The sequence below is a fragment of the Mastigoproctus giganteus genome, chromosome 11, assembly GCF_048544385.1.
Source record: "Mastigoproctus giganteus isolate SK-2022 chromosome 11, ASM4854438v1, whole genome shotgun sequence".
In the NCBI taxonomy this organism is placed as follows: domain Eukaryota; kingdom Metazoa; phylum Arthropoda; class Arachnida; order Uropygi; family Thelyphonidae; genus Mastigoproctus; species Mastigoproctus giganteus.
This window is the reverse complement of record NC_143585.1, coordinates 178,697,390-178,709,605: the sequence shown is the minus strand read 5'-3', so window position 1 is coordinate 178,709,605 and position 12,216 is coordinate 178,697,390. Positions and strand designations below refer to the sequence as shown.

Sequence of the window (12,216 nt, the reverse complement as noted above, 5' to 3'; positions counted from 1 at the left end):
TCAGGTCGTGGACCTGTCCTGTTGGACTGTGTGGGGATAAGGTAGTCGGTGAGAAAAGCAGTGTTGGATAATTATTGGATGTATTAGTTTTTCAAAAACTAATATCAGATTGGTGATCGTTGATCTGTTTGGAAGGGAGTAGTTGAATTTGGGCTGGATTACTGGGCAAGATCTGCTTAGTGAGGTTGGGGAATAAGGCGTTCTCCAGGTGCTTCAGCAGGCTGGAGGAGTTCGAGATGGGTCGGTAGTGTTTAGGTTGCGATGGCGACTGAACTTTAGCTAAAGGTTTGATTGGATAGTTTTTCCACTGCTGTGGGAAAATCTGGTTCGAGAGTAACGGGTTGAAGATAATTAAAAGTGGCTGAATGATATACGGACTTGGGCATTTGAGCATGAATTGGGGAACTCCATCATCACTGGTGGTTGACAAGGCAGGTAGAGAATTGATAGCTACGATCAGCTGCTGTTTTGTGATCTGGATGATATTCAACACTTCGTGCTGGGTGGGCTCAGTTGGTACAGCCAGATCTGAGTTTGGCACAGGATTACGGTTAAATCTTGTGACGAAATCGAGCCACAATTCTGGATCAAGTTGCAGAGGAAAGTTTTCTATGAAGATTAATCACCATAATTAAAACCCACTCTTATACCGCGCGAAATTAATAATATAGTTTATTAAGCTTATAGCGCAAGGCACTATACATTTAAAGTGACGTGTCAGGCATCTTACCGATACCCATGAGTATGCACATCAGGTTCTGGTCGCAGCATGGTCTGATGATGGGAATAGGTAAGATGCCTGAAATGTCGCCTCAAATATATATTGGTTTAGAATTTTAGACGATTAGCTTAATAAACTATATTATTATTAATATCTTTTTGTTTCCACATCACGTAGTATAAGAGTGGTTATTAAATATAGTAATTAATCTTCGTGAAATGTTGTTCCTCGAATTAAATTGTTTGACTTCGGGAGGGAAGAAGGGCCTGACGAGGGCAGTCTCGAATATTGCGAAGGGGCGAGAATTCATCTCTGGTTTTTACAAATAAATGAACAAATGAGCAAAGCGGGTGCAAGGGACAGTGAGTAATCGGCCGAAATTTTGGTTAAACCATTTCTTTGACTATTTTGCTAAAAAAAAAAAAAAAAAATCTCTCTCTCTCACACACACACATCCACACACACCCGGAACTGCAGTATCTCACTTAAACTGACGCGTGTAACTCACGTTGCACGCACCTCCCCCAAAGAAGCCCGTCTCATGCGTTACTTCAATTAACTGCTCCCTCATTAAATCCGCTCGTTCGCCATTATCGCAGACCTCCCTGGCTGTGCGCATGCTCCTTGCATCGGCAGTCAGCAGGTCGCCATACCGGTTGTCAAGTAGGTGCGGGGTTTGTTTCGTTAATTTGATGCTCGAAGTTGGATCTTTATTTACAAATGGGGATCGCGGGGGTGTTTCGGAGTGCGCTAATTTACCGCATTTCGTTTTTAACGCTTTTATTAGGCGGGAAGAGCGGGCGATAACTGCAGCATCGGCATTGACATCCTTGGATGGCGGTGGTCTACGCCAACCTCCGGAAATGTGTAATAGTGAACTCCGAGCAGAGGAAAACGGATGTGTGCCGCGTTATAAGCTCGATCCGTTGTTCTTAAAGCCGACAACGTCGTTTTTGTTTCCTGATTTTTGTCCAGGCAAAGGCGCTCTCCTTTCTCCTTCACCACCCTGCTAAACGGGAGCCAGCTTATCGATCAGCAGCATGGCCGTTGATCGAAGAGCCGCTTCGTCCGTCCTTTCTTGCGGCTGTCTGGAAATAAGGCTTCGCTAGACGCCCTCTCATTCGGTTGATGTAGAATTTCGTTTATGTAGTGCTCCCCCCCCCCAGAAAATGTGTATCTTTCTCCGCCTTACAGCTCCCCGTTCTCTCCGAAACGTAGCCTTACGGATAACGGTGTTGCTGTGCTGCTCGGTGGCCGTTCCTGCCTGCTACAAATTTCCCTCTGATGCCAAGGATCCCTGCCAAGAAAAAGAGTGCCACTTCGGGGCCCATTGTCGCCCCTCCCTCGACGGCAGGACAGCGGAGTGCGTGTGCCCCGAAAAGTGCGCTACCTACGGAGACAGCAGAGGGTCGAGACCGGTGTGCGGTAGTGACGGAAGGGACTACCCGAATGTGTGCGAGCTTAGAAGAAATGCCTGCAGAGAGAGGAAAGACATCTCCGTTAAGTTTCAGGGAAGATGTGGTGAGTCGCAGTTATTTTATTAAATACGTCCATTAACGTAGTTACTTCTAAGTACTGACAACGGACTTCATACACAAATATTCTACTTGAAATCTCCCAAACAGGGGTGATTACTAACGGTAAGATGGTGTTAATCTTAAGAACCATTAGAATTAGAATTAACTGGACAATGCGCGCATAATATGACTCGATAATCCTCATTAAGACAGAACACGCTGTGGGTCTTCCACGCGCTGCATTTCCATGGCATCATCCAGTCCCACATTAAAAAAAAAAAAAAAACACGTCCGCCACAAAACACTCATCATTTATTTCAATTTTGTTCAATAGTCACGGGAGGCAGTCGCTGCCCCAGAAGTAATAGAAGTGAAATATTAACTTTATCTCGTTTCCAATTAACCAATCAGTCAATTACCTAATGCATAATACGTACACCTAATTGCTTTCACATCAATGCGCATACTTCATTCAACGTTTCACTTCAGTCGCTTCCACCTGGATTTTAATCACAATTGAAAGATAACGCGAACTGCCATATTCGCTATTCTGCCGTAATAAAATAGTAATAATTGATTATTTACATATTTAGCGAACGGTAACGATAACAAAATATAAACGAATTCGTAAAAAAACAAAAACATTCATTTTACACGCGCGAATCGAGAACATTACTTTTCTGCGCATCCGCTCTACTGTCCATTCATCTCTTCAATCAGCGCGTGGCACCACACAATCCAATGCTTCAGCTACGATATACCGTATACGGATAGATAGCCAACGTGATATGTATAAAAGAAATAATAATTTCCGGGTTTCCATTTGTCCAGTTTTAATGAAATTTGGGAGTACTCGACAAATCGCTCTTAAAGCCAAATATTACACTTTCTTAAAATCCCACCCGCACCTAATATCTCACTCGGAATCGAGATATTAGGTGCGCAGGAACGAACAGATACGCGAAGACCATAGTATCTACACTCATACGTGGGAACGCGCCTATAAACAGTATATGTGGATGCGACAACCTTCCCTGTGGTACTTTAACTCAACCCAACTCGTGAAGAGCAGTGGCCAATCTCTGTCCCCTACAACTGAATAACAACCCCGTTATCCATTGTATTAACTCTCCCCTCCCCGATGTCATTATGCCAATTTATGAGACAATCGCTCTTGTGAAGCACTTTACTGAAATCTCTGTGTCCGATGTCAAGACTCAGAATTATCCTTCGCGTCCAGTTCCTTTGTAACGACCTTCTTAGATTGGTCAGGCATAATGACCCGCAAACATGCTGTTATTGCATCGTGGCTCCGTTCTCCATAAGGTGATTTGAATTGCCTCTTGGATTATTGACTCCATTTGTTTTCTCGGGCGCAGAAGGCGAGGTTCCAAGTCTCTAATTATCTATTTTATCCTTCTGAATGTGAAAACACTTGCAGATATCGAATGGTTTATTCCATTTATTATTATTTTTTTAATCTAAAGAAAAACGAGAGAGAGAGACAAAAGCTCTGCACACTCAACATGAATTGATAACTTTCGTCATCCCCGAACACTTTCTGTTCAACGTTGGTAGACTGGAACACAAACGATAGTTGATCGTATAAATGAACAGATAAAAATCAGGACTGAGAATAATATAAATAGATGAGGGCTTAAAGGAGAATCTTGTGGAACTGAGTGGAAGAGGGATTGGCATCTCTTCTTCAATGAAAATGGATAAATGGCAATTATTAAAAATCTTTAATGAGCACTTCAAACGTACCAGACATAATAAAAAGATATTAGTCTTTCCAACGTCTGCAACGGGTCTTCAACTATAAACTTCCATTGGCACATATCAAGGCGGTGCACTAGTCTGAATTTTATCAGCAGCACTCCAGCAGATAGTTCACTTGAAATGATCTTAACATCATCGTTTAAGTAGACACATAAAAATTTTTATCACCATCAAATCCAACGACGACATCGTTACTATTACATACGAAAACTGTAACTATAATATACTGATACTGCATCTTCTCTACTTCCAGAATTGGCAGAAAATGTCCTGACTCCCACAGACAGTGTCAAATTCCTAGGAGTAATCCTTGATGCCAACCTAACCTATAAAAAACAAATCCAAGTTCAGTATTCCAAAGCCCTGAGCGCGTTCTGGGGAATGAAAATTGATCTGTGCAAAACGCACAATAAGAAAATAATCAAGAAGTACCTCGCAACTTACTTTTGTAGTGTACTCTCCTATGCCGTGGAAGTTTGGTCGGCGGCACCACCCACCAGCCTCGGGAAACTATGGGGCCTCGAATTCTGGATGCTGAAGTGGGCCAACGTGTGGTCGCACCAGATCTACACAACATCTAAATCTACTCTCTGCTGCAACCTGCAATATACGCCCACAGTCCACAGAGCCCATGTGCTAAAAATAAAGTCATTCCTTCATCTGTGCTCAGCTAAGCAGGATCACATCAACGTCTGGAACACGGTTGGTTGGCGTTTGCCAGGCAGACATCTCCTTAGTACCCCCTCCTTATGCTGAAGGCTCCAGCGGTTACAGAATTTCAGGAGACACTTCCCTAATGTGACTCTGGACACTCAATTCGTTCAATCGACCTCGACCTGTGGACTATAGACAAGGCATGGCAATGGCACCTTGTCCTATCTTGCTGTTTGTAACTGCTGATCTTAGTAAGTTAACCGATGTCATTTCATGTTCTGCTCAACTTGTTCTTTTTTCACTGTAATTACTACTTCATTTTTACATTTTGATTATCATCTTTGCTTTTATCTATTAATTATTATTTTATTTAATTTTTTTTCTCTATTATGAAACAAAATCAGTTGCATAAACAACGAATTGTAAGATTCCTCTGGCTTTCTGTGTAAGGAATCACTATTGTATAAAATTTAGGTTAATAAAGAATCTTATTATTATTATTATTATTATTATTAAAAAAAAAGAAAAAGGGCCAACTTAATGAAGCACCAAAAACCCTAAATATTCATGTCAATGTTGAAAACTCAGCCCAGCGCACTTTGTCTCTTTAAATGCATTACAGTTTTAATTAAGGATAAGACAATACCAAGAGCCACTCCAATAAGAACCTGGACATCATTCTTGAGCCATTTCTATAAACAGGCGTTGGAAGGATTTACCCGTTCATTAGTATCCTGTTTTGCGGAGGTGTAAGCATGGCTCCATATTTTGAGTTGACACCAAGAAAAAAAAGTGTAGCTGTTGCTCTGCCCCAAGAAGGGCTTTTCTACGCGTGCTATCGTTGATAAAATAGGCTGCCACCAGTCAACAGTATCCCGGGTGCTGAAATTAAAGCGTGATGTGAAGAGAAGACCTGGATCACTCTGTAAGAGAGTGACTACGCCTTCACAAGATCGATATTTGAAACGGCTGTGTCTTCGTAATCGCCATGCTAGTGCTCCTGATCTAAAACTGGACTTTGAGATGGTATTGAAACAAGTGAACGAACAGCTTTCGGAATGTGGTCTGCATACGTATCGGTCTAAGAAGAAGCCTTTGTTGACACAACAAATAATGAGGAAGAAGCGACTTGCTTGGGCTGAAACTCATATTTCATGGAGAAAAGAGCAATGGAACACCGTCATTTTTTCTGACGAATCCAAATTCAACCTGCATGACTCGAATGGGAAGCGATATGTCGGAAGACGAAAATCGGAGGCATACCATCCTGACTGCATAACACCGACTGTAAACTTCCCCGCCCGCCGGTCAGATGGTCCGGGGATGCATAATAAGCAAAGGGGTAGGGCGAATTAAGTTTATTATGGAAACGGTGAATTCAGAAACCTAAACTGCTATCTTTGAGGAGTATCTGAAACGCGTTATTAGGGACCACCATCTGACGTCGAAAACTGCATTTTTCAACAGGACTCAGCACCTTGCCACACAGCAAAATTAGTAGGTTTTATGCTATTTAGATTTAATGATGAGTTTGTCTTCTTGTCTCACAAGGCTTAAAACATATTTACAGCAATGGTTTCCCTCGTTTTTCTCCCTTAAGGTGCAGTCATACCTAACAAATGCTGGCATTACAGTGTTGGTCTGGCCTGGATTTAAACAGTCCCCATTTGAACCCTATTGAAAATTGATGGTACATAATGTCGTCTAAAATTTCTCAGAAGAAGCCAACAAGTAAGATTCAGCTGCCATGTGCTAGTGCTCCTAGCATGGCAGCTAATTGCAGCTCGAGGAGGAACAAAAAATATTGAAGTCATTGATTTACAGTACATAATACTATTAGGTTAACTTGTCATTTCAGTTTGTACACGTAGACTGGAACACAAACGATAGTTGATCGTTTGTGTTCCAGTGTGTGTTCCAACTGCACTATATGCTCACTAATTTGTTTTATTTTAGCTCACTAAATGCTAATTGTTCTAAGTGATTCATAAAGTTGAGTTTGGTTTGTTATCCATGTTTAATCCTAAATACTTAAAACATTGCACATATGCTATTTGCTCGTTATAGTTGTGCAAACTTGATGGCCGATCATAATTAAATGATTTCTTAGTTAGTTAAGAAAAGGAGGAATTACCTCTATGATGCCTTGTATGCTGACACTCTGAGCCATGCGGTTCTATCATCTATTAATTAAATGATTTCTGAAACACCATCGTATCTAACCTAATCTGAAACACTATCACTTACCTAACCTGGGGCAACCACTAAAAATCATTTTCTCAAAACTAAGATGTGTAGTTTTAAGAGATAACACCTGTTACTAAAATAATTACTAATAACTTTGAATAATTGCCCAAAACATCTCATGTTCACTAATGCGGCTATTACACTCTCCTACCAGAAGGAATCAAAGGCTCCCTCAAAATCAATGAACACTGCTATGACATACTTCGCTGAGGAATGACTAACGTAACTCCTCAGTTGCGTCTTTTGCCGATAGTCCTGTTCTGAACCCATACTGATTAGTTCAATTTAATTTATTTCTAACAAGTAGTTCATTAATCCTAATTACAGCAGTCTTTCATAAACTTTAACTAAATTAAGTAAAGAGGCTTAGAGGGGGGAACAGGTATTCTGTGTGTTATCAGACACTGTCTAAAACACTGATGGATCCAATATCTTGCTATTACAGAAGATTTATGAGAAGTTCGGTTGGCCTGCCTCCCTAAAATCCACTCATGCACACCTTCTCGATGGTAAGCCCTGCTACGTCACTTAGGTGGCAACAAAACAAATGGCCTTCAGTCCCCAGCGGCTTTCACTCCCCCTCTTACCGCAGCCAGAGGCTCACAGTGGAAGCAGAGGGTGCTAAGAATCCCTGGGTACGACCAGGCTGTGCACGGAAACTGAACTTGGCCTGCTACAACATAAGATCGCTCATCGGTGAAGACAGGATATTAGAGCTGGAAAAGGAATTACAAATTTGTGAATTGGAACATCATCGGTTTGGCTGAAACAAGAAGAAATGAATCACTTATAAGTTTATCAAGTGGAAATCTGCTGTACACCAATGGAAACAGTGAAAGGAGTGAAGGTGGAGTTGGCTTTCTGGTCCATAAAGATATAAAAAACATTTTGGAATTGAAAAGCACATCACCAAAGGTGTCAAGACTACTACTCAGAATTTCTAAGAGATATAAGCTAAAGATTATAATGATTTATGCTCCAACATCGAGCCAGAATGATGAAGAGGTTGAAGAAAGGTAGACCGAAATTGAGAGTCTTCTAGATGAACAGAAAATTCACTACACTATCATTATGGGGGTCTTCAATGCTAATGGTTGGAAAGAGACAAAACAACGCAGAAAGGGGAACAATAGGAAATTTTGGAATTGGAGAAAGAAATGAAAGACTTGTGGAATTTGCAGAATCTCAAGGATTGTCAGTAATGAACACTTTTTTTCAAGAAAATGGTAAACAGAAAGTGGACATCGAAGAGTCCAAATGGATTAACAACTAATGAAATCGACTTCATCCTGTAGATGGCTCTCTGTCTTCTAACTTCTCCACTAATGCCGGTGTCCCCCAAGGTTCAGTTCTTTCCCCCACTCTTTTCCTCTTTTATATTAATGACCTTCTTCCATTGACTGGAAATCCTATCCATAGTTTTTCCGATGATAGCACATTGCATTCCACTTTCCATTTTGAGAAACCTTGTCCTGCTCAATCCGCTTCAACTTCTCGAAAATCTGCTACCAATTCCTTAAATGACGATCTTCAGGTAATTTTCCAGTGGAGCAATGACAACTTAGTTGATTTCAACCCTTCTAAAACTCAGTCTTGTCTTATATCACGCAAAAAAGGATTCTTCTGCTCCTATGCTTTTCTTTAGTGACAATTTCTAGAAGCAATTTCTAGGCAAAATGACGGTGGAGGTTCATCACCTCCACCGTTTACCCCGCCATTCTCTATGGTGCAGAAATATGGGCCTCTGCTGCACCTACAAACCTCAAGCGAGTGTACACCGCTGAATACTGGTTACTGAAATGGGCCAATAACAAGCTTCGGCTACCTCCCGCTACCACAACTACCATGATGACACAAGCACTCGACATCCCGAGGTTGAAGTTCCTGATCGTGGAAAAGAGGCTGGTGTTCACAGCCAAACTCATCACAGGCCAGATATCATCTCCAAATATTTGGAACGCTTGCTCTTGGAGGATTCCACAGCCAAGCCTAAGGTCGGCACCAGCACTCGTGGCTCACCACAACAGGCTTGTACTCACTGACAGATTTCTTCCCAAGCAGATGCTCGCTGCCCTCAACCGTGTGGACGCCGACATCGACAGCATAATAAGTAAGAAGAAGGACAGGCACAACTTTATCAAAGCCCTTGAACCCTGATATATGGCCAATTTGTATTTATTTCTGTATTTATGTCTAGCTCTGCGTTTTTATGCTGTATTTGTATTGCTTTTGTATTTGTGATCGGTATTTTGTAGCCTTTTGTATTTGTTCGCTGTATTTTTGTAGCCTTTTGAATTTGTTCGCGGTATTTTGTAGCCTTTTGAATTTGTAAACTGTATTTTGTAGGATTTTGTATTTGTTCGCTGTACTTATCTTTTCTCTAACTGCTATATGTGAACCCCTGGCGCTCTTCGCCGTGATGGGATATTGTGCTGTAACTCTACTTCACAATAAAGATTTATTTATTTATATCTCTTTTGGGGATTACCCTGACTTCTAATCTCTCTTGGCAAATGCACATTACAAATATTGCTTCCTCTGCATCTAAAAAACTTGGTTTTCTCTTTCGCTCTCGGCGTTTTCTTCCAAACAGCTGCTCACTCTGTATAAATCGCAAATCCGCCCTGCCATGGAATATTGTTCCCACATCTGAGGTGGTGCCCCTAAAACCTCTCTTACGCTTCCTGATTCCATTCAGAAGAGGGCAGTTAGGTTAATTAATGATTCATCTCTAACAAAGTCTCTCCACTCGCTTTCTCATAGACGCACTGTTTCTGCTGCATGCCTCTTCTACAGATACTTCCATGGGCACTGTTCTTCTGAATTGGCTTCTATAATTCCCGCTCTCTCTTTCAAAACAGTCCGAACACGTGCCGCCACCAGCCAACATCCATTTACTGTCCAACTTCAAAGTCACAGAACCAACTTTTCATCTTCCTCATTTATTCATTCAACTGCCGTTTCCTGGAATAACCTTCCTTCATACGTATTTTCTGAAAATTACAGAAGTTCAAGTGCAATGTCAACAAATATCTTCTTTCGTCTTCTCAAACTCCAACCCAAGCACGGTACTAAGTGCTATAGGCTCTACTACCTCTCGTGTTTGGGGTTCACATAATAAAATATATATATATATCGTGAATGATGTTACCGTCCTGAATAAGGTAAATGTTGGAAGTGATCACAGAATGGTAAGATGTACACTTGATATAGATGTAGGAAAGGAAAGGAAAAAACTGACGCGAGTAAATAATACAAAGGTCTTTGAGATAACAGAGGAGGAGAAAAAGCAGTATGTACTGGAACTTAAGAACAAGTTTGAGCGTCTGCAGACTGTTCAGGACAAAGATATCGATGAGGAATATTACTACTTTCTGAAAGTGTTAAAGCCCAAGAAACGTATAGGGAAAAAGAAATCCAAAGAAGAAAAAATTAGTCAAGAAACACTTGTCATGATGAACCGAAGGCGACAAATGAAGAGCAAGATAAACACCTACAAGGAGAAAATTTGAGTATACTGAGTTATGCAAAGCTATTAGAAAGAGACTCAGAGAGGACATAAGAAGATTTAACACAAGAAAAGTAGAACAAGCATTAAGGGAAAACAAAGGATTTAAATCAGCAGCCATAAGCAGTAATACAGAAAGACAAATGATACTGAAACTGAAGAATAGCGATGGTGTACTTATAAACAGCATAGAAGACATAATTCAAAAAGCAGAAGACTACTATACAAGGAGCGAGGGAATGATGACATCAGTGGGGAAGATGGATTGCAAAGTAGCAACACATACGACATACCCGATATTCTTCCTGATGAGGTAGAGCATGCATTGAAGAAAATGAAGAATCGGAAAGCCCCGGGGGAAGATGAAGTTACTGTAGAGTTGTTAAAATTGGGAGGAAGAGACATAACACAAAAACTGGCAAGGCTCTTCACAAAGTGCATTAGAAAAGGTGTGACGCCTAAGCAGTGGAATAATGCAATCATAGTTTTGCTGCATAAGAAAGGAGATAAATCAGAAATTGGAAATTATAGACCAATTAGCTTGTTATCCCATATCTACAAGTTGTTCACAAGGGTCATTACTACAGATTAGAAAGAAAGAATACTTGATGAGAATCAACCGAAAGAGCAAGCTGGCTCTAGGACAGGATTCTCAACTATGGACCACCTTCACGTAATGTCACGGCTAATGGAGAAAGCAAATCGATATAGAACACCATTATGCCTGGCATTTGTGGATTATGAAAAGGCATTTGACTCCATACAGCATAAGGCAATGTTTCGGGCACTGGAAAGACAAGGCATAGATACCGCACATATTATGATTTTGAAGAAAATACATGAGAGTGCAACCTCCTTTATTAGACTAGACAAAGAGTAGGAAATTTAAAATCGAGAAAGGAGTTCGACAAGGAGACACAACATCTCCGAAGCTGTTTACTGCTGCCCTTGAGGAACCTTTCAGAAGATTAGACTGGTCGCAGAAAGGAGTCAATGTGAACGGAGAGTACCTAAACCATTTACGATTTGCAGATGACATTGTGGTCATAAGCCACGATCCCAAAGAATTAGAGGAAAATCTTAATCAGTTATGCACAGTTAGTAAGGATTTTGGACTAAAGATGAATATGGCTAAAACAAAAGTAATGATGAACAAGTATGCCACGGAAAGGGAAATAATGATTGAAGGAGCAGTAATTGAAAAGGTGGAGTCATGTACTTATCCGGGACAAGTTATTAGCTGTAATAATGATAAATGGCTGGAAGTCAAGAGAAGAATAAATTTTGGATGGATTGCATTCAGGAAATATAGTCACATACTAAGAGCAATATCCCAGTTTGTCTGAAACGTAAAATAATGAACCAATGAATACTCCCCACTATGACTTATGGAAGTGAAACTTGGGCACTCACCAAAAGAATGGAAGAGAACCTGAGAACTACACAGCGAAGAATGTGTAGCGGCTGTTAAACACAACATCATTTGTGGGGGGGGGGGGGTTGCTGACAGTATCAGTTACTCCCCATAGAATCTTAAATTCATCAAAAGTGAGTGGGACCTAATTACAGTCTCCGAAAAATAACTACTCCAAGAACTTAGTAGTCAAAAGGTAACAAATGTGAAAAGAATCATGTGTAAAAAATATGTAAATTTAACTCCAACTAGAACCATAATTTTAACATTCAGTACTCCAGACTTACCATCCTCAATTATAGATGGCTATTTGAATTGTTGTATTAGACCATAGAATCCGGTTCGTTCCTTCAAATGCCAGAAAAATGGCTAT

The 12,216-nt window shown here is 40.7% G+C and overlaps 1 protein-coding gene across 5 annotated transcripts in view; it reads left to right on the top strand.

The window, feature by feature from the left end:
* The first annotated feature begins 1,364 nt into the window (after nucleotides 1-1,364).
* Nucleotides 1,365-12,216, top strand: part of LOC150078597 (agrin-like) — a 294,793-nt gene continuing 283,941 nt past the window's right edge. For all 5 annotated transcript variants that reach the window (XM_090385000.1, XM_090384999.1, XM_090385001.1 and 2 more), the window contains exon 1: nucleotides 1,365-2,242. In XM_090385000.1, coding sequence (XP_090241126.1) covers nucleotides 1,891-2,242 — 352 coding nt within the window. In that variant the 5' untranslated portion in view covers nucleotides 1,365-1,890. The remainder of the gene's footprint in view (nucleotides 2,243-12,216) is intronic.